Genomic DNA, 20,101 nt, shown 5'->3' on the forward strand with positions numbered 1-20,101 from the left:
ACATAGAAAACTCCCTTCTGGTCTATCTAGAAGGAAATGGTTGGACAGAGAGCAGGGTGCACCCCAGCAAGAGCACCCTCTGGATGGTGGAGGCCAGAGAGAAAAATATTCTCACTGGTCATAAAGACCAAACTCTCAGGACATGATACATGATTAAAGGAGAGACACCAGACACACAGAGAAAAAACAGAATTAACAAAATCCATGAGTCCTCATACCAAGTAACCAAGAGTCACTAAGCCTAAGAAATTAGTTTCACAAATATTTTATTCTGCTAATCTATATTTAGTAAAAGGAAAAAAAAAGGACTCTTACCAGTCTGCTTCCACCAAACTCTATAAGTAGAAATCTGGGAGTCTAACTTGGCAAGAGTTCTTACCCTTTTGTCTGGCACGTGTTAGTAGTTCTAGGGTCTCTCTGTTGCCACAGCTTCAGGGTGAGCCGGGCCCAACCTGTGAGATGTCCTTCTCACAGTATGTACTTTCAAATGCCTGTTGCAGAGAAGATATTCTCACAATATGGCTGCTATAACTTGGTATTAAGTAATATGGAAATTACATCTTTCACCCAAAGTATTCATAGTAAGAAACTGATTATTTATATCTATATAAAAAGACAGAAAAATATTGCTTCTCACACTGTGATATACAAATGAACAGTCTGTTCTTTTTTTCTATACAAGTCTGTGAAACATTGTTAATACATATTATATAAGCTATAAGGATTCATAGTGAACAGAGCAAAATTGACATATTTGTTCTAAGAAGAGAAATAAATCAATAAAATAAGATTCTGGCTAAAAGTAGTCAAAGATTAGTGATATATAATGATTATATATCAATTAACATAATACGACCTTTGTTACTATGCTTTTATTCCTCTCTCAAGACTAAGAAAATGTTTTTTGCCCTGGCTGGTGTAGCGCAGTGGATTGAGCTCGGGCTGCGAACCAAAGTGTCGCAGGTTTGATTCCCAGTCAGGGTACATGCCTGGGTTGCAGGCCGTGACCCTCAGCAACCGCACATTGATGTTTCTCTCTCTCTCTCTCTTTCTCCCCCCCTTCCCTCTCTAAAAATAATATAAATAAAATCTTTTTTTAAAAAAAGAAAATGAACACTAGCTTTAACTCTACTGTTAGGTTAAAAAGAGAGATATAAAGATCAATATTAATAGAAACAATTCATTTGCCTTTCTGCCTCTCTAGTAGACTCACTCTTTCATTTATTCATCTGGTTAGTCAACAGAAGGTAATTGAATGCATAGAATAGGCCAGACACAGGTGTGGTAGTGGTGCTAAAAAGTCAGGTGTATTATGATGCCCACTTTGGAGTTGAGTCAGTGATCTAACAATCTTCTACTAGAATGAAGCTAAATGTTAATAATAATAATAATAATAATAATAATAATAATAATAATAGTATCACAAGTAAAACACAGTACTTGCAATAATAATAAGAGCAAAACATTTATATTTTAATTTTGTATGCTTTAATCTTAACTGAGAAAAATGGGTAAAAATACTGAATTGGAATATTATAACTCTATAATATTCTGAGTGCTTAAAAGATTCAATTTTTATGAACTTTGTATCAACTATTGATGGGTGAATACTGATAAACATTAATTAGTAAATATTTAATTCAAATTATCATTCATTTATTTAATCATAGTTCATTCAATACATATTTATTAAGCCTCTGTTATATTCCAGGAGCTGGGTACACAACCAGAGTCAAAAAAGTGAGGCCTTTGAACTCATGGAGTTTCCGTTCCTGGGAACTAATATAATGTGCTCTGACACAGGCCCTGGCCGAGTGGCTCAGTTGGTTAGAGCACCGTCCTAATACACCAAGGCTGCAGTTCCATCCTGGGTCAGAGCACATACCAACAAATCCATGGTCCTCTCTCTCTCTCTCTCTCTCTTTCTCAAGACAGAAAATAAAAAGAAATATGCTCTGACACTCCACGTACTTCACTACATTTTCATGCTAAACACAGACAGCAAGGACAGTGCTAAAAAAGGGCAAGATGCAATTCAGGCTGAGTATTTTCCAACTCTGTACTTCTGTGCAAGGGCTTGACGGCAGCTTTGCCCTTAGGTGTGCAATCTTACACAAGTTATTTAATCACTACCCCTTGTTTCCGCCTCTGTAAAAGGGATACAGTACTAGTTGGGTTCTCCTCGAGATTAAATGAGATAATGTGCATCGAATGTTCACCAGTTATTCCTATTACTGCTTTGGCTGTGGTTCCAAAACGTTCCTGCTCATTGGAATCTGGGGGCCTTTAAAGGCGTTTCAAACCCTGGGCTACATACCAGACCAATTAAACTTCAGTCTAATGGAGGTAGGGCATAAACGGCAGTTTTGGAACACCGTAGGTGGCTTCAATGTTCAAATTGGGTTATTGATGCGTCCTAATAGCGTTTGTCCATCTACCTGCCTTTACCAGAGTTTAATGAAAGTCAGATAATCGAGGTGCACATTTTTCTGCTCCATCCTGTGATTTTATTCCAAATTCTTTCAAATCTTCAAGGGATGAGGGATGGGAGAAAGCCCAGACCTCTACTGCCTTCTCATAGTTTCCAAGTTTAGCGGGACCCTTTAGGTATAGGAAGGCTGACACTTGCACCTGCCGGCGCCTGCAGGGCCTGCCAGAGGAGAAGGAAAGAGCCTGGAAACTCAGGCCGGCCGGGGGCGCTGGGCTCAGTGCAGAGGCCGCTGAGTCGGGGAGAGGGAAGACCGGCAGCGGGATCGTTCCCTGGGGACCCTTAACAGCCCGGGCGCTCGAATCGGGTGGGCGTTGTCCCTGCCTTCTGCACCCCGCGATCCCGCGCGATCCCGTCTGGGTGCCCGAGCAGCCACCAGCGCTTTGGTCCAAAGCGAGCAGTTCCCGCCGCGCCGCCCGCCGCCATGGAGCCCGGGCCGCCCGGAGCCACCAGGCCCGCAGAGCCGGGGCCTCGCCTGCGCGGCGAGTGCGGCGCGGACCAGGCGGCCTCGGCCTCCTTGCTGAGCGGGGCCGAGGCCGAGCCCCAGCGGCGCGCGCTGGCCGTGGCGGCCGTGCTGCCGGCGGGGGGGTGCGGGGAGAGGATGGGCGTCCCCACCCCGAAGCAGTTCTGCCCCATCCTGGAGAGGCCGCTCATCAGCTACACCCTGCAGGCCCTGGAGAGGTAATGCGGCGCCGAGCGCGCCCCACGGCTGGGCCCGGCCTCCGCCTCCCCGTCCTCCGCCCTGCCCGCCCAGGCCGTCCTGCGACACCTTCCCCTGTGCTGCTCTCGCGCGGGCGCCTTCTCTCGGCTAGCTGTGGGGCCGTCTCCACCGTCTCAGTCACTGGAGCTTGGCTTCCATTCCCGCTGGCACTTCAGAGATGGACGCTCTGCTTTAACAGATGGGCCCGGAGGCTGGGGCTGCCCCCACGGAGCCCTTTACGTGTCCCAGGCGGTCCACGTGGTGGGGAAAGACGGCCCACGTCGAAGCTGGACTAACGGGCGCACGGGGTGGGACAAAGGGACACTAGTTCTAACTGTGGCCCCACTGGGAGAACTAATGGGGAGAAACAGTTCTTGGAGGCTCCCTGGCCCTGCCTGTCTTTCATAGCCTTTCACTTGTTCTCACCTTCTCATTCTTTCTCTTTGGCATAGTCTTTCTCCCTCTTGCGCATGCATGCACGCGGGTTATGAGTTTTACTTGCACAGCTGTGTTCGTGGGCATTTGTTCAATTCACTTTATCCACTCATTCACACACAGTAACTGAGCACTTCCTATGAGATACACAGCTAATTACTGTGTGCTGAAGGTGGACCGAGGAGAATTTAATCGAAGGCTTTTAATGGTGGAAAGGGATTTGAGGGTGCTATGTTGAAGCCAGCACATGCCTTATTAGGAAAGCGGGGAAATGAAGGAGGGAGAGGGAATGGAGCAAGGAGGCGTAGAGGAGCTGTAGTGTAGAGCTAAAGAGGTGAAAAGAGGGGTATGTTATTATATTAGTCTTATCTTGTTTTTAGCCCCAAGTGATGCGGGGATAGTGTGGGATAAAGCTGGAGGTGTGGGAAGCAGGGGGATTGCAAAGGCCCACATTCGTGTTGCTGGGGTGTTTAGACTTCTTGAAGCTAGTGGGGAGCTGTGGTAGTGTTTAAAACTTGATTGACGTGAACCGTTTGCAATTAAAGATAGATGACATCTTTTAGCGTCCTTTGCAGGTGACTTTAAGGAAAAGGAAGCTAGTGAGATTCTAGTTAAAGGATGGTTGCATGTTATACAGAAAAAAAAAAAAAGAGTTCTCCGCCATGCTTTCACACACCCCAGAAGCCAGAGGGCTCAAGTTGCTTTGCATATCGTTAGTTTTACTTTTTGAATATTGTCATTTGGAAAATGGAATTATAAAAAGCCCCAATCACTCCTGATTCATATAATCTGCCCTGTGATTACATCTGAAATTCTTACAAACCTTGAAACAGTTCCAAGTGCTTCCTCTCCTCTTCTGTAGCCTTCCATTTCTCTGGGTAGTTAGTTGAGGGTGAGTTCATTGAAGCCATGTATGGATCATGCATCTACAATATTCTGGTGTCACAGACACTATGACAACAGAGCTCATTTACGTAGTTAATCTTATGGAACACGATGGATCTTTTTTAGCAGGGTCTTTTTCTAGACCCTGCTAAATAGTAATTAGATATAGAGGAATAGAGTCGTTATACATTTAACTTTCCTTTCTATAAAAACTTCTATGTTAGTTTTGCATCTTATGAGGCAGCCTGAGATAGGTAGACACTAAAAAAACTTTTAAAGTAAAAGAACATTCTGGAAAGATCCTGTTTATGGAAAATGAAGCAACACTTGTTTTCCATTTTTATTTAATTGTTAACAGCAGCCATAAAAATCTTAATAGTGACTAATCAAAACCTCCATTTTTAAATACACCAGGGCTCATTTTTGTCACTATTCCAATGCCTGAAGAAATTATGGAATATTATATTTCGGGTATGTCTCTGGAAATCCTTGGATACCTTGCATTCCAAGAGTGTATGTATAGGTGCTTCTTAGCTGTTTGGCAAATGAAAGCCGTTCTCTTCTTTTGGTAAAAGGTGGGATCTCTAGACTGCTGATAGTTTTCCTACAGCCTGGTACCAAAATGCTCAGGTTATTTCATCCTGAAAGTTCAAATAAGGAAAGGAAATGGAAGCATAGAGTGTCTTGTAAAATTCTTATCTTTTGCTCTTTGGAGAAATTATACCTGCTTACTACTTATTTAAGGTGTAGCGGAGTTCTCAATGTCCTGTATAAGACAAGATGTAATTGGGTGCCATCACTGTCAGTCATCCAGGTGCTATTAAGAGAGTCTGCTCTCCTTGTCCTTTAACAGCTGTGAGTATTAGAATGTCCAGAGTTTGACTTTTCTTTTAGTAGTTAGGATTTCCCTTGCTCAAGCTTTTGCCATCTCACTAATAGAGGGTTGAACAGTTTTTGTGAGTAATCTTTGTTTTTCAGTTCTTTCTTGACTAAGACATTAAAGATAGTTTTTGAAAAATAATCCTTATGGGTCAATTTCTTTTTTTGGAATTTGGAACCAACAAACTGCTTACAGCTTAGGATAGAGGAGGATACCCCAAAATTTGTCCCCAAATTCCTGAGTTGAGATAGGGAAATGTAAAGAAACATGACCAGTGTGACTTTTATTTTTTTTTTAAATTTGCCATCATAACTTTTAAACAATGCTATTAACACATGTGTTTATTTCCACGACTTCATTTATGCACCCAAAGGGACTAAAAACGTATAGACACATTAAGGAAAAATAAATGTCTGAGGAAGAAGAGCAGATAGAAGATAAAACTCTGGAAGAAAGAAGGGTGATAGAGGAGTATTAACCAATCAGATTTAACAGGCCCAAGAAAGTGGATACATAAGCCCTGAGGTACAACATCTATAAAGAAGCAAGTTGATTGGTCATAAGACCTTCGAACATTTCAAGAATTAAAGGGACATGTATTAGAGCAGTGATTTTCAAGCTTTTCCATCTCATGGTACTCATAAACTAATTACTAAAATTCTGCAGCGCATCAAAAAATAGGCTTTTTGCTGATCTGACCAAAAAAAAAAAAGAGGTATACTTTTGGAGTTCATTCACACCAGATGGCTATTGTGTTGACTGTTGTCATTTTTTTCTTTGACAATCTAAGGGAAAAGAGGCCAGGGCCCCTGATTTAATAGTCAGGTACTGCATGTTTTAAAGATTCTTGTGGCACACCAGTGTGCCACACACTGGTTGGAAATATGTGACTGAGAAGTTGGAGAAGAACTTTCAGAGAAAAAATCTATCTTGTGAATTTACTAGGACTTCAGATTTTTGTTTGTTTGTTTGCTTGCTTTGTGTCTTCCTGCTGGCAAAATGGCAAAAGTACACATTTTTCTAGTTTAGCCAAGTTCTACTTGTGCACCATTTCTTCGATAACTGTTGATCAGATTGAAAGATTCAAATGAATCTCTGAAACCGCACAAATCTGAGACGTTGGCTAAAGGCTCTACCTATCCAAATCAGTTGTGTGGAGGTATATTTATTATAATTAACCATTATATGTATGTATGCATAGACATGAACAAGTATATATGTATCTGTTTATATATGGTCACATATGTTCTATACTAAAATTATGCAACTGGTAGTTCAGATCTGTGTATTATGGGTACAATTAAAATAATCAAGTATAACAACTAAATTTTTAGTTGTACTAAGAACAAGGGCTTTTCAGAAGTTGATTAAAGTTGCTAGGAATTTGAAAGTTTATTTTGGCCTTTTAGAAGGAATTGCAATATAAATTATTGAAGCACAGATTATATAACTTGAAGAGGACTTTGATTTTTTTTCATTTTACTAACAAGAAACTGAGATCAAGGATATTAATCTTTTACATAACTATGTATGACTTGAGTTTCTGAAAGGAAATGTTCCTCTAAGAAAATAAATCATGGGAAAGGGCTATTATTGGCAAGGGCGTGAAGCTCTGAAAGTTAAATTGTAAAATCCATCCACAGCTGATAGGCTCATATGTTTAAATTTTACTTAAAAAATGTCTTTTCAGATCTCAACTAGGAAGTAAATATTCCTGCCAGTAATCTAATTTCTGGTTTCAAATATCTAAGGAAAGAAATCGTCATTAAGGAGGGTCAGACAATCTGGACTAGCTAAAGAGATTAAAATGACAACCACAACAAAAGCAAGCTAGAGACTCGAATTTTGGCTTACTCAGATTCTTGGTGGTGTTGGTGGGCTGGGTGGGGTGGGGAATTCTTCTGACAAAAGATTTGAACAAAGTCTGGCACAGCCTTCTCTATACTCCTGAGGTTCTTCCAGTTCTCCCGGGGGAAAGGATATTGCTGGAGGTAACTTGTTCCTTGATATGGCCCCACGCTCATCAAAAATCTTATTATAAATTGGCCTCCCCTATGCATTTCTATAAGAGGAAAATATGGTGTCCCACTAATAAAAAGCAGAGTGCTATAGTGATAATAATGTATGTCATTTTACATTAAAATATTGGTGCTCTAATTCATGTTTCTGTCCCTTATTGGGTTAGTTAATATAAGTTGATGTTCTTGAGTCTGATAACTCGAGACGAATTTGAAAGGAAAATAGTCTGTTTTGTCCATTTATATGTGTTTGTTATGGAAACTATTTTGTGATTGAGCTTGGATTGTTATCTTATTGCTTGGAAAATCAATGGAAGTCCATTTTTAGCAAGTGTTTAAGACTCCATGGTATGTCTTTTAAAGTATTAACTTACGGGTTATAAGATTTTCTGTTTCCTCTTTGTCTTTCAGTTTTGTTTCCTGTGTACTTTTAAAAATTGTTCTTTCTTATGTTTCTGAACCCACTGCAAGTTCTGTGTAAGATAGAATAGAAATAAATAGATAAATTTTAATCCAAATGAGCAATGTTGATTGCTTGAATTAAGCTGAACTTGGGAATGGAGTAGGGAAGCCAGGAGAAATATTTAGATAAGAATTGACAAATCTTAGTGATTAATTGGATCAGAGATTCAGAAATAGAAAGGCATTTAGGAAGCTTTTCATCAATCGATTGTTCAGACATGTGAATTTGACTTTAAAAAATTTTGTCTTAATGCTTCATTAATAGAAGGGTCAACTCTGAGTCAAAGGAAGGAACAGGCTGATGTTTGGTACAGATCAGATGATTCGAATTTTGTGGTAAGTTCCCAGTGGCTGCCACGGGGCTCCTTCAGCACGTGAGATAAGACCAGGACTGGTAGACGGCACTCGGCAACTGGAAGCCTTCGTGGGTTGTAGTAAGGAGACTTGACTTTGTGAAGACAGTCAGGAGCCAGCCCTTTCAGTGTTTTGCTGCTAAAATACCAGGGTGGAGATGGAAATACTGAGATCTGTAAGTTAGGGCCACAGCACAAAACAGAGGCCCGGTTTCCAGGAAGATCGCCGTGGCAGTGAGCCATAGTGGCCGCTGCCCCTTCAGGCCCAACTTTGCAGCTTCAGGAGAATGACTTGCAGGTGTTAACAAAGCCTGATTTTCCATGGTTTTAAAAAAAATATTGTTGAAATCTTCATTTTCAACTGATTAAACTATCTGAGCAGAGTAGTCCAGTAAAATTTATCCTATGCTAGGAGAAAATAACCGTTGAGATATTGTATTTCTTCCTCAAAAGGTCTGTAGATGCAGTGGAGCTTGAGGTACGGTTTGTGTTTTCCTGTGGAATGTGCCACACAGGAAATACTCAGGAGAACCTGATAAAATCCAGCTACAGGGGCTTCAGTGTGGACTTGCCTTCAGCTAAGTAGGTCAGCCAGATCCATTTATTCAGCAAATATTTGTTCAATAGGCACTGTGTGAGGTACTTAAGGTCTTTCTCAGTTTTATGATCCTACATTATTAAATTTTAATCTGTGAAAGACTCTTAATTCTATAATTAGAAAAGAATGAGGATAAATCCTCTGCAATACAACAGTACTTACAAAGGCTTGCAAGTGCTGGTTATGTGCTTGGTTGCTGAATAAAAAGCACAATAAGCCCATTATCTCTTAAGAATGGTCTAGAATGGTGTCTTCCAATTTTTTTATTGTGATCTGTTATAAGAATTATACTTTTTTGTCATGACTCAATGACAAATACATACCTAAATATACGCATGCACACATATGAAAGAATTTCATGAAAACAACTTACCCTTACTATTTGCTATGCATTCTAATTTTTCTATGAACTTCTATTGCAGTTACTCAAAAGTATTAGTCTGATCTTATTAAATTGATTCTATCTATAACACACTAGTGGGACCTGATAGCTGCAGTTTGAGAAACACTGGTTTAAAAACACTTATCTGTCTACGGCCTCGTACAATTGTGTGCAATAGCCTGAAGCCAGGAATTTCTCTGTTAGTAATTATTTACATCTACTTTGGCTGCTTTCTGTCTGATGAAACATAGATAATTATTTTATAGCTATTTTAAGGTATTCCAGTAAAACTGGAATTCACCTTTGGGAGTTCATTCATTCATTTATTAACTCATTGAACAGGTGTTTGAATGACTACTCCGTGTCGAGCAATGTCCCATCATCTTTTTCCCTCTTAATTATTCTATATTTTAACATTTAATTCAACATAATTTTTGATAAAAAACAGCAATATTATACCTTTAAAAGTTGTTTTTAACCTATTTTTTTTTCCTGGTAAAATATGCTATGAAAAGCAACAGAGATGAATAACTTCGGGTACAAGTTAAATTCTTGCTTTGTAGAACAGTCCTGCCCCCTGATTTAGTAGAACATGTTTTTATAATTTCTCTATCTTAAAAAAAGCTTAGTGTGATGGTTATATTAATAAACAACTGAAATATATTTGATTACTTTAAAATTCTTTTCTATAAATAAACCCAAGAGCAGTTTTCATTTCTTTGTAATTGTTTAAGCTTTCTCTTCTCTATTCATTGATTCATTTAGCAGATGTTTATTGATATATGGTCTGCAAGGTCAGGAATTCTGCCTGTCTTTGTCCACTATTGTATCACCAGTGTCTAGCATAGTGCCTGGCAAATTCTCGATGCTTGACGTTTGTTGAGTGACTAGATGAACACACAAATGAAAGAATGCCTGCTTTTGCTTGAATTATAAGAAATTTGACCATTTGTTGATCACAAATGTAGCATATTATATGTTTCAACACTAATAACATAAATGAAGTGCTGGAGACACAGTGATCTGGACGTAATCTTTCTCTCTTGAATTTTGTGACCTCTTTCTGAGAGATAGTTTAGTGCATTTACGGAGGCTAACAACGTGAGCTGCAAAGTCAAATTGGGGTTTACCCAGGTCCCTTTATTAGCTAATTATGTGGTCAGAGATCACTGCCTCTGTGTCCACTGTAAAATGAAGATTATAGTAGTAACTTCTTTCATAGAGCTGCTATGAGTATTGAGATATTACAGGATATTGCAGGCAAATGCTCTAAGGAGTACATGGCACCTAGCAAATAGTCTGTACATCTTAGTTGCTGTTTCTACTATTAATATACTGTAAGTTTAGTAGATACCAAGCCCTGGGGTATGCTCTTTGCTTTTCATGAGTTAGCAGCCTACTGAGGGAGATAGAAAATGAAACAGAATACAGCATGATGCTTGATAAGATTCCCTACTGATAAGAGTCCTCTGGAAGTGATACTTCACCCAGAATGACAGAGAAAGCTTCCGGGAGAAGGTAGTGTCTGACCTGAAATCTGAAGGGAGAAGGACTCAGCCTGCGGTGGATGGGGATGGGGGAGTGACAGGGTCAGGGCACGGTGTTGAGAGGCCAAGGAAGCAGCACAAGCAAAGACAAGGGTGTGAGAGAGAATGTGGTCAGTAGAGTAAGAGGGCCAGGGAGAGACCAAGTAGTGCTGGGAGAAGTAGGCTGAGGTCAAGTCTTGTAGGGCCCTGATCAAGAGCCAGCGGGGAATGGCCTCAGGTTTGTACTTGAGGAAATCGTCTAGCACTGAGAATGGATTGTGTTGGGATAAAATGAGAAGACCAGATTAAAGACTGGTGTGATACATTATGGGAGAGCTGTGCCAATGGAGACAGAATCTTGGGAAACCCCGTATTTTGGGGACACTGAGGAACTGTCTCTGTCATTTGCTAAGGACTTTGTTAAGTACAGTGTAAACTCTAAACCATGTCAATTCAGTGTAAGTTTTTTTTCTTTATTGTTATAGATGTCTTCATTTTCCCCTCTTTTGTCCGCCTCCACCCAGCCTCTCCCCGACCCTGGCCCCTGCTTCTGGCCATTGCCACGCTTTTGTTTGTGTCCTTGCATTACACATATATGTTCTTTGTTCTATCAATTGTTAAATTTGCAGTGAAAAGAGTGGAGGATGGATGGGATAAAAACAAGGATCAACCCACACTTACCTTTATTCTAGAATCCCTTTTACTGCTGCACAGATTACTACATATTTATTCTTTGGTATTCTGTGAATTGTTGCATTGTTTATGTGTGATCAAAATTTCCCCAAATTGCTCACATAACATAAGAAATCCTGGCCCTCTAGGAGCCTTAGGATCTAGAAATTATAGTGAAAAGTCAAACATCTCAAAACAAAACAATCCACAAACCCACACTGCATAGAAAAGGCTGTTTGCATTCTTGATTTTTATGGTTCACTGAGTTAATGAAGAGAACTTCCTGTGTTTTCAAAGTTCTCAAAGCTGTTCAATGTAGTGAGATGTTACGGTAGTCCTGGTAGATGAGACAGACCAAAGTCATTTATTCATTCAATAAATAATCAAGTACGCACTAGGTGTTAGGTGTAAAACAATGGGCAAAACAGATGATCCCTGGTATCATGGAGCCTACATTCTAGAAGATGGAATGTTGTATGATCTTGATGAAAAATGGTAAAAAAATTTTTCTTCCAAGTATTTTTTTTGACATAAGAAGGTAATGTTACAGAACAGACAAGGGGGACCTGGGACAATATACTATTATTGAAAGAAGGCCCTGGGTCCGTTATGTCCGCCGCCCTAGGAAAGATGTCTCTCAATGCCAGAGATTCGTGAAAAGGAAAGGAAATGTTTATTTAATGCTATACAGACTTCAAGTAGTGACCTAATGTCTTTATCAAAATCCTAAAGTCCCTTAAAACACCCTATAAATCAGATACAGTCCTTCCTTCCTTCCCCCTTTGCCCAGTCCAGAGTACCGTATCTCAGGAAAGGACACAGAAATCCATGACTCAGGCAGTCCTCTGGTTCTTAGTTAGTCCTCCATCTCGACTGGGAGACCTCCCTGGGTTCCCGGCACCCTCTGCTGAGTCGCCGGTATCTCTGCTAAAACCAGGTGGTGGTTCCCCCTTCTAAAGCTGTGGGGGTTTTCACTCTGGCACAGGTACGTGGTCCTCTCTCCCAGGGCCACGGGAGTCTCCACTCTGTCAAGTCCGCGTGGTTCTCCTCCTCGGATGCGGGAGTCTCCACTCTGTCCAAAGCCGCGTGGTTCCCCCTCCTCAGGGCTGCGGGAAGGGAGAGTCCCCACTCTGTCCAAAGCCACGTGGTTCCCCCCTTCCCAATGGCCGCCAAGTCTGGGTTTTAAATCCCCATGGCCAATCTTCCTCTGCAGCCTCATTTCCGACTCCTCCCACACTCGGCCTCACATGCCAGAATTCATATCCTTCCAGCTTTACTGGGCTGCCATCATGAGTCTGGGCAGGTGTGGCCCCATGTCCTGGAGCCAATCTTCTCCAAGCTCCCACGCAGGCCCTGTAGCTTGGGGGATCTGCCCCCAGTCACGTCTTGGTGGGGAAGTTACTTCCATTCCCCTGGCTCAAAGATGATCACAGCTATTTAACATATCCATGCAACCAGCCAAAGGCTATAGATATGTTAAATGACCACACCAGAGCTTAGCTGCAAGGCTGTTGCTATGCAAAACAGATCTCAATGGCCCTGCTCCATTTGTCCCTTCCCCCAACCCACACCCTGGGTGGGGGGGGATGGGAGACATCTTAAAATCTCCTGGACACCTTAAGTTCTGGACCCCATTTCAAATGCCCATTTGGGGTCCCCCCTCTTGGCTGCACCCTGTAACAGTAACACAGGAAAAGAAGGTATGATGTATCTTTGTATCAGATATCTTTCTGATTTGTTTCTTAGATTATAAGAGATAGCATGGTGTTGTGAAGATCCTATGAGAGTTAGAACATTACTAATGCTTAAGGTATAGTGCTTAATTGCAGTTAGCTATTATTTACGTAATGGGATAATTGAGTTATTTTGCCAATCTTACTGACTAATGTAGATTACCTCTAATTCATCTCCTAAATGCCACCTAGGAGCTCCATTCAGTAGCCGCACTACCGTCATCGTCTTGACTAGACTTTGACAGTAGCCTCCTTCCCGGTCTGTCCGCATCCTTTCTCTGTCTCCCCAATCAGTTTTCTGCTTTCCAGCCAGAGTACAATTTATGCTGTTAAATTAGTTTCCTGTTGCTTCTGTAAAAATTTCAGCGAACCAAGTGGCTTGATGCAGCAGAAATTTATTACCTCCCACTTCTGGAGGTAAGAAGCCCAAAATCAGTCCCACTGGGCTAAAATAAAGAGGCTGACAGTGCTGTGTTCCTTCTGGACGCTCCAGGGACGATGTGTTTACTCGGCATTTTCTGGACTCTGGAATGGGTCACGCTGGACTCGTGGTCCTGCAGCACTCGGACTGCTGCTTCCGTTATCACACCTCCTTCTTTGATGCGTCTGCCCCTCTCTTTCACTTATAAGGAATCTTCTGATTTTATTGGGCCCAATAAGAAAGTCCAGAATGATCTTTCCATCTCAAGATCCTTAATCACATGTGAAATGTTACTTCGACTTATAAGGCTACATATTCACAGGTTTGGGGAACTAGGGGATGGAGATTTTTGGAAGGACACTATTCTGCTACCATCATGGTATAGAACACTGTCTAGAACACTGGTGGAAGTGAGTTTCATAATTAATTAATTAATTCAGCATAAATATCTTCTCCTGCATAAAGCCTTTCTATTGCTTCCTATTACTTTTAGGATTAAAGACTTCAGTCCCTACTGTGGCCTGGGGGTCCCCATGGCCTAGCCAAGCCTGGTGCTTTCCTGGGCCTCCCGCCTCTTTGTGGGCTCTTCTCCCCGTTGCTCACAGAACTCCGCTCCATTTCTTCCCAGCCCCTCGGGACCTTGCTGTGGCCTCTGCTTCCAGCAGCCCTCTGTCCCTTCCTCCGAACCCCGCTGGCTGTTTTCCTGCCCCTCGCCATTTGGATGGTAGAGCAAACTCTGCTTCCCTTAAGGAGCATCATCTTGGACTTTTCTCTGCTGGTTAAATATTCTACTGGGACACAGTCCTGGAACCTGGGCTTCTCCTTCATGGCACTTGATCACAGCTTGCGATTGTTTATTGGTGTTCTGATTTGTTTCATCTGTAAGCTCTATGAAGGCAGTGGCTATTTCTGTTGTATACTCAATGCCAATCATTTATTTGGTGCTCAATAAATATTTGTTAAAGAGACGGGCTTAAAATGAAAAGACAGTGTGCCTGTCAAGTAGCTCTTGGTTTTGTTTATCACTGTAGTATTTTTGTAGCCACAGGAAGAATGGGTTTCAGGTTATGGGTTTTGGGAAGAATGGGAAGGGTTTGTTCAATAATGGAAAATAGGAGATTGATAATTATTGAGTAAAGCAACCCAAACCTTTTTATTCATTTTTCAATAAAGGAGTTAATTTCACTATTTTGTAATTTTAAGATCCCTCTTCCAACTCTTTAAAAATATGTTTAAGGTTTTTAACAGTCTAGTATGAACATATAGAGTCTCATAGGCTAGGGACTCCATTGAATTTTGAAGTCACCTTCATTCAGAGTTGATGTCATGTTTCAGGGAAGGTTGTCCTGGGTTAGGTCTGTGGAGCACTGAGCACTGGTGTTCAAAAGCAGTCCGCCAAACTGCCATGCAGTCATCACTCAGCGTATGTCAGACTGGTTTTCTGTAAGAAAATGTTTTACAACAGAAAAAAATTGTTTTATATTTTGTATCTGACTCAACTCAGTTGTTTTATATCAGAAATTAATCTGATATAAATTTTCAGATTAATTTTTATAATTTATAATTTATAATTTTAGTTTTATATTTTATTAAATTATGAGTTTTTATATTTTAATTCTTTTTAATTTTAATTTTGCATTTTAATAAATTATGAGTTTTCCCATTTTTAAGCTTGATTTATATTTATGCAACTTTAATCATTATAGTTTCCCATTTAAGCTACAGTATTTCACCCTGATGTACTAAAGTTTATGTTAGTTATCAGCTTTGTTGCCAATTCAATGAACTTTCTGAAAGAAAGAGAACAGAACTTTTGGAACTTAAAAGTGCTTTGAAGCATTCCTATTCTATGAGAAAAAATTACTTGGAGAAAATCAATTTAAAAGCATATTCTTATCATATTTTTCTCTATCAACTGATTAATATTATAATTAGTCAAACAACTTTTAAGTCAGAAATCTCTATTACATAAATCTGTATACCATATCCATTTTTCACACTATATATAGACAATTTCACATGTTATATATATTGTGAAATACTATTTATCTTTCTGTTTCTGTCTGTAGTGTGATAGTCACTGATGTTTTATTTTTTAAAGCTTTTTACTGGACTTGATAAAAATTCATAAAACTTATTAACTTTCAGTTTTTAATCTCTCTATGAAGATAAACTAGTACTTAGTATTCATTTTTTTTTGTTTTTAGCTTACCTTTGGTTGTTGTATAAGAATCAGTCTTTATGAAATGCATATTCTCTTTCCTTTTAGAGTATGCTGGATAAAGGACATTGTGGTGGCAGTCACTGGGGAGAACATGGAAGCAATGGAGGGCATTATTCGGCGGTACCAGCATAAGCGCATCTCCCTCGTCGAGGCTGGAGTGACCCGCCACAGGTCGATATTCAACGGACTGAAAGCGCTGGCCCAGGATCAGCTGGACTCGAAGCTCTCGAGGCCAGAGGTAGTGATTATCCATGACGCTGTGAGACCGTTTGTCGAGGAAGATGTCCTCTTTAAAGTTGCCGCAGCTGCTAAGGAACATGGGGTAAGTGTTTACGCTTAATGAGACTAGATAAGAGAAGCAAACACTATAGAGTGGTTCATTTGCTGAATTTTGTTGAAATTATATTTACATTTCAAGTTATTTAAAATGGGCATGTCGATCTAAAGATGGTAGGGTAATTTGTTTTGGGAACTTTGTAGTATTATGGACTGTGAGACTGTTCTGGAACTTGTCTTTGCTGGAGTCATTTATCACCACAATGTAATATGAGCTATTTGGAGAAGAGTGTAGTAGTAATGTCAGTAAAATATGGAAAATATCTAAGAAATCACTCAAAAATCTGGCTCATTGCATCCAAATTTTGTGTTTTGAGTTTTCAGAAGTGGTTTATTTTATAGCAGAACAGCCACATAAGATTTTTGCACTCTGTAAAGTGAATCATCTTAAGATAACAGAATTGAAGGAGATCAGAAACTATGAACAATAAAATGACAACAAACTCACAACTATCAACAACTGAACCCAAGAAACAAAAACAAAAACTGAGCAAACAACTAGAACAGGAACAGAACCGAGAAATGGAGATCACATGCAGGGTTTTTAGTGGGGAGCAGTGGGGGAAGAACGTTGAGGAAAAGGTACAGGGAATGAGAAGCATAATAGGTAGGCATAAAATAGATGGGGGTAGGTTAAGAATGGTATAGGAAACAGAGAAGTCAAAGAACTTATACATACAATCCATGGGCATGAACTAAGGTGGAAGGAATGCTGGAGGGTTGAGGGGTGCAGGGAGGAGCGGGGATAAAGGGGAGAAAAAAAATGGAGAAAACTGTAATAGCATAACCAACAAAATATACTTAAAAATAACAGAATTGTTTTTACTTTTATTTCACCAGAGTAACCATAGACTTGCAAAAGACCTGTAATCTCTAGAACATGTGTTTTTCTTATGCTATCAGGTAAAATTCTATAAATAAAGTAATAGACATTAAATTAAGTCCACAGTCTAAATTTCAGACTTAGTGAAAAATTATCACTCAGACTTGGTATAGTGTGATAGAAATGATCTGTGGGGTCTGACAGACTTAGTCCCGATTTTCAGTTTTTCTAATTACTAGCAGTGGAATGTGTTCAACTTTCACAACCTCTTTGGGCCTGTTTTCCTTACTTATAAAGCTATATGTAAGGTTTTTAGGATAGAAAACTTATAGGTTAACTTTTAGTAAAGTTCTAAATACTTACAAATGGTATTATTTTAAGATGAATGATAACATCTCTATAATAGAGTTTCCTCCAAGGAGTGTAGAATAATGGAAGGAATCATCCAAGCCTTCCTAGCCATCCAGCAGGCCAGGAAGTTATAAAATATTCATCTGGGAAAGCCAGCCTATGACTTCTCCTAAGTTAACTATATGTATTTGGATCATGTAATTAGGAAATGTTCTTTAATTTCATCTCTTTTTCCTGCAACACGGATTTATTTAAATTTAGAACTGTGGGAGACTTCCGTAGATCAAATGAAACATTTTGATTTCATTAACATGGCTTCTAAATGGTATTTTGTTATAGTGAAAACTTGGTCCAGGAGCATTAGGGACCACAAAACTTTCTCATGGTTCTCATGCTTCTTCTGGGACCGCTTTCTGCTTCTCCAGCCCCTCCGCTGTGGCAGAGACAATGTAGTCCGTTAAAAAAGTGGTGAGCAGCAATAATGTAGCAAAGAATTTCTAACTCCTAGGAATCTGAGTCAAATTTTACAATTTGAAAACTTCCTAGGGAAGACTACATAATTTGGGCAGATCGTTAGAAGTTTTAACGCATATTAAATACACATAAAAATACGGCTCTTTGCCTATTTTACCTTTGGGAAAATATTACTCAAGCTGACTGTAAAATTCACACATATTTGGAATTTTCTTGTTGAGTATTATATTTGTGAGAGATTAGTTCTAGGAGATTGTCTATAAAGTGTTTCTTTGGGGTATATGTCTGACAGGGCAAATGAGGCCTTTTAACTTGCTTCACTTAATAAGTTAAGGAGGTGATGCATTTCACACAGATGTAAGTGGAGCATGTATTAAGGATTTTACTTAACTCATTAAAGAGGGAACAAGACATGTTACAACTGTTGAGAAGTACAGATTTATGTGAAATAAAGGAATGGTGAAATGAATTCACAAGTAAGCAAAACTGCTTTTCCAGGAAGGAAAGTTGTCCACTGGACCTGCATGGGACAGGAATTATTCGCATGTTTATAGATAAGAATGATTTTTGCATTGCTATCAGTTATCTCTAATTTCTGACAGTTATAAAAGAGCCCGAAGGTAAAGAAAAGCTAGATTGAGCTAATCTGAAAGGGTCTGCTCTAAATAACATGTAGTTTTCCGTTGGAGACACTCAGTAATATTTTTTTGCTTATTCTAAATTTCCTTATAGTGGTTAGGATAGTCACCAGATAACCTCAGAAAATCCAGGTACTCCTTCCTGCTAACTCTCCTACTGCTTTAAACATAAAAATATAAATGCAATTAATAGAGTCTTATACTAGTAGTTGAAGTTCTTACATTGATAGGAACTATTGACATCTTTTATAATCACTGGCCAATAAATTGGAAAAGCTTGGTTTGAATCAAATGCTATCCCAAGCAAGGGAAGAGTAATGACTGCTTAGTCAAAGCCACTGCACAATTTGTTTTTCATGGATTCCTTTGGGCTCCTTCTTTTGTATTTTCTTAAATTATATTCTATAGACTCAGAACTGGCTTTCTTGTTTTCTTAGTCCCTGTTTCAATCTCTGCCAGAAGGTCCCATTCACATAAATCATTTTCTACATAAGCTACACAGTGTAACAGCCCCTAAAAATATACATGCTAGGTAGTGTATTTAGGTAGTATACATGCTAAAGGTAACTGTGATATATTTTTTAAAGTTTGTATTTATTTATTTTTAGAGAGGGGTAGGGAGGGAGAAGGAGAGAGACAGAAACATCAATGTGTGGTTGCCTCTTGAGCAGCTGGGGACCTGGCCTGCAACCCAGGCATGTGCCCTGACTGGGAATTGAACTTTGGTTCACAGTCCAGCGCTTAATCCACTGAGCCACACCAGCCGGGGCGGTAACTGTGATATTTTGACTTACATCACATTTTGGATAAAACAAAACAAAACAAAACAAAATAAATTGATGAAGGTAAATTACCTCAAGAAACTATGATGTCCAAAATCAAGTGTGACACAAGAGTCGCCTGCATGCAGGATCTCGAAAGGATCACAAGGACACAGTTTCGCCCTCTTCATTGTGTCTGCACCATTCCTGGGTTCCACAGACTTTGTGTGACCTCAATGAGACCAGCAGTGAAATCCTTTTAGTGTTTATTCAGCCTCACTCTTGATGATAGAGGAACTGAGATTTATATAATAACCAGAAATTGCGACATGTGGTGTGTGGGTGTATTTTTATGTGATCTCTGTGGATTCTGTAGCCTGACTATATTTATCGATGATTGATAGCACTTTGGCAATTCTTTTAAGTTTAGTATGTGTGCATCAGGAAGAACATGCTTTCCCACTACTTAGTTTTACAACTTTATGCAGTATAATCTGGGCATGTTCTAAAATAAAGATGGAAAACCACTTGGCAGGTTTTGACTGGTTTTGGACGTCTGACATTAGGTAGAAGCAACCATGGCTAATAATCACTTGTACTTGATCCCTGTTGGATAGTTTTGATCATGAGCAAGTGCACTGAAGGTCAGAGCTGAGTCCTGGGTGGAGTTCAGGTAATGAGCCGTTCTGGGTCATTGGATCCTGTGTCATTATCTATTGAAGAGACGCTGTGGTGTTGATTTAAATCCTGGCTCTAATGAAGCAGTTTTATTTGTGAGTAAGCAGTGAGTTATGATTTAGTGGGACATTTTAGGCTTACTCTGACAAAGATTTAAATGCCCAGGAAAGGTGCTGAGCTATTCCTTAGCTGCCATGGGATGAGGTAAGACTTGATCTGGTTCTGATGCTAGAGAACATAGTGTGTGGAAAAAGTTTTCATTT

The 20,101-nt window shown here is 39.9% G+C and overlaps 1 protein-coding gene across 1 annotated transcript in view; it reads left to right on the forward strand.

Moving 5' to 3' along the window:
- Positions 1-2,448: 2,448 nt before the first annotated feature.
- CRPPA (CDP-L-ribitol pyrophosphorylase A) overlaps positions 2,449-20,101 on the forward strand; it is a 200,413-nt gene continuing 182,760 nt past the window's right edge. Inside the window, exons 1-2 of the mRNA XM_045828807.1 lie at positions 2,449-3,169; positions 15,823-16,099. Of these exons, the coding sequence (XP_045684763.1) occupies positions 2,913-3,169; positions 15,823-16,099 (534 nt within the window). The 5' untranslated portion in view covers positions 2,449-2,912. The remainder of the gene's footprint in view (positions 3,170-15,822; positions 16,100-20,101) is intronic.

The sequence above is a fragment of the Phyllostomus hastatus genome, unplaced genomic scaffold, assembly GCF_019186645.2.
Source record: "Phyllostomus hastatus isolate PE091 unplaced genomic scaffold, TTU_PhHast_1.1 phas_scaffold_78, whole genome shotgun sequence".
In the NCBI taxonomy this organism is placed as follows: domain Eukaryota; kingdom Metazoa; phylum Chordata; class Mammalia; order Chiroptera; family Phyllostomidae; genus Phyllostomus; species Phyllostomus hastatus.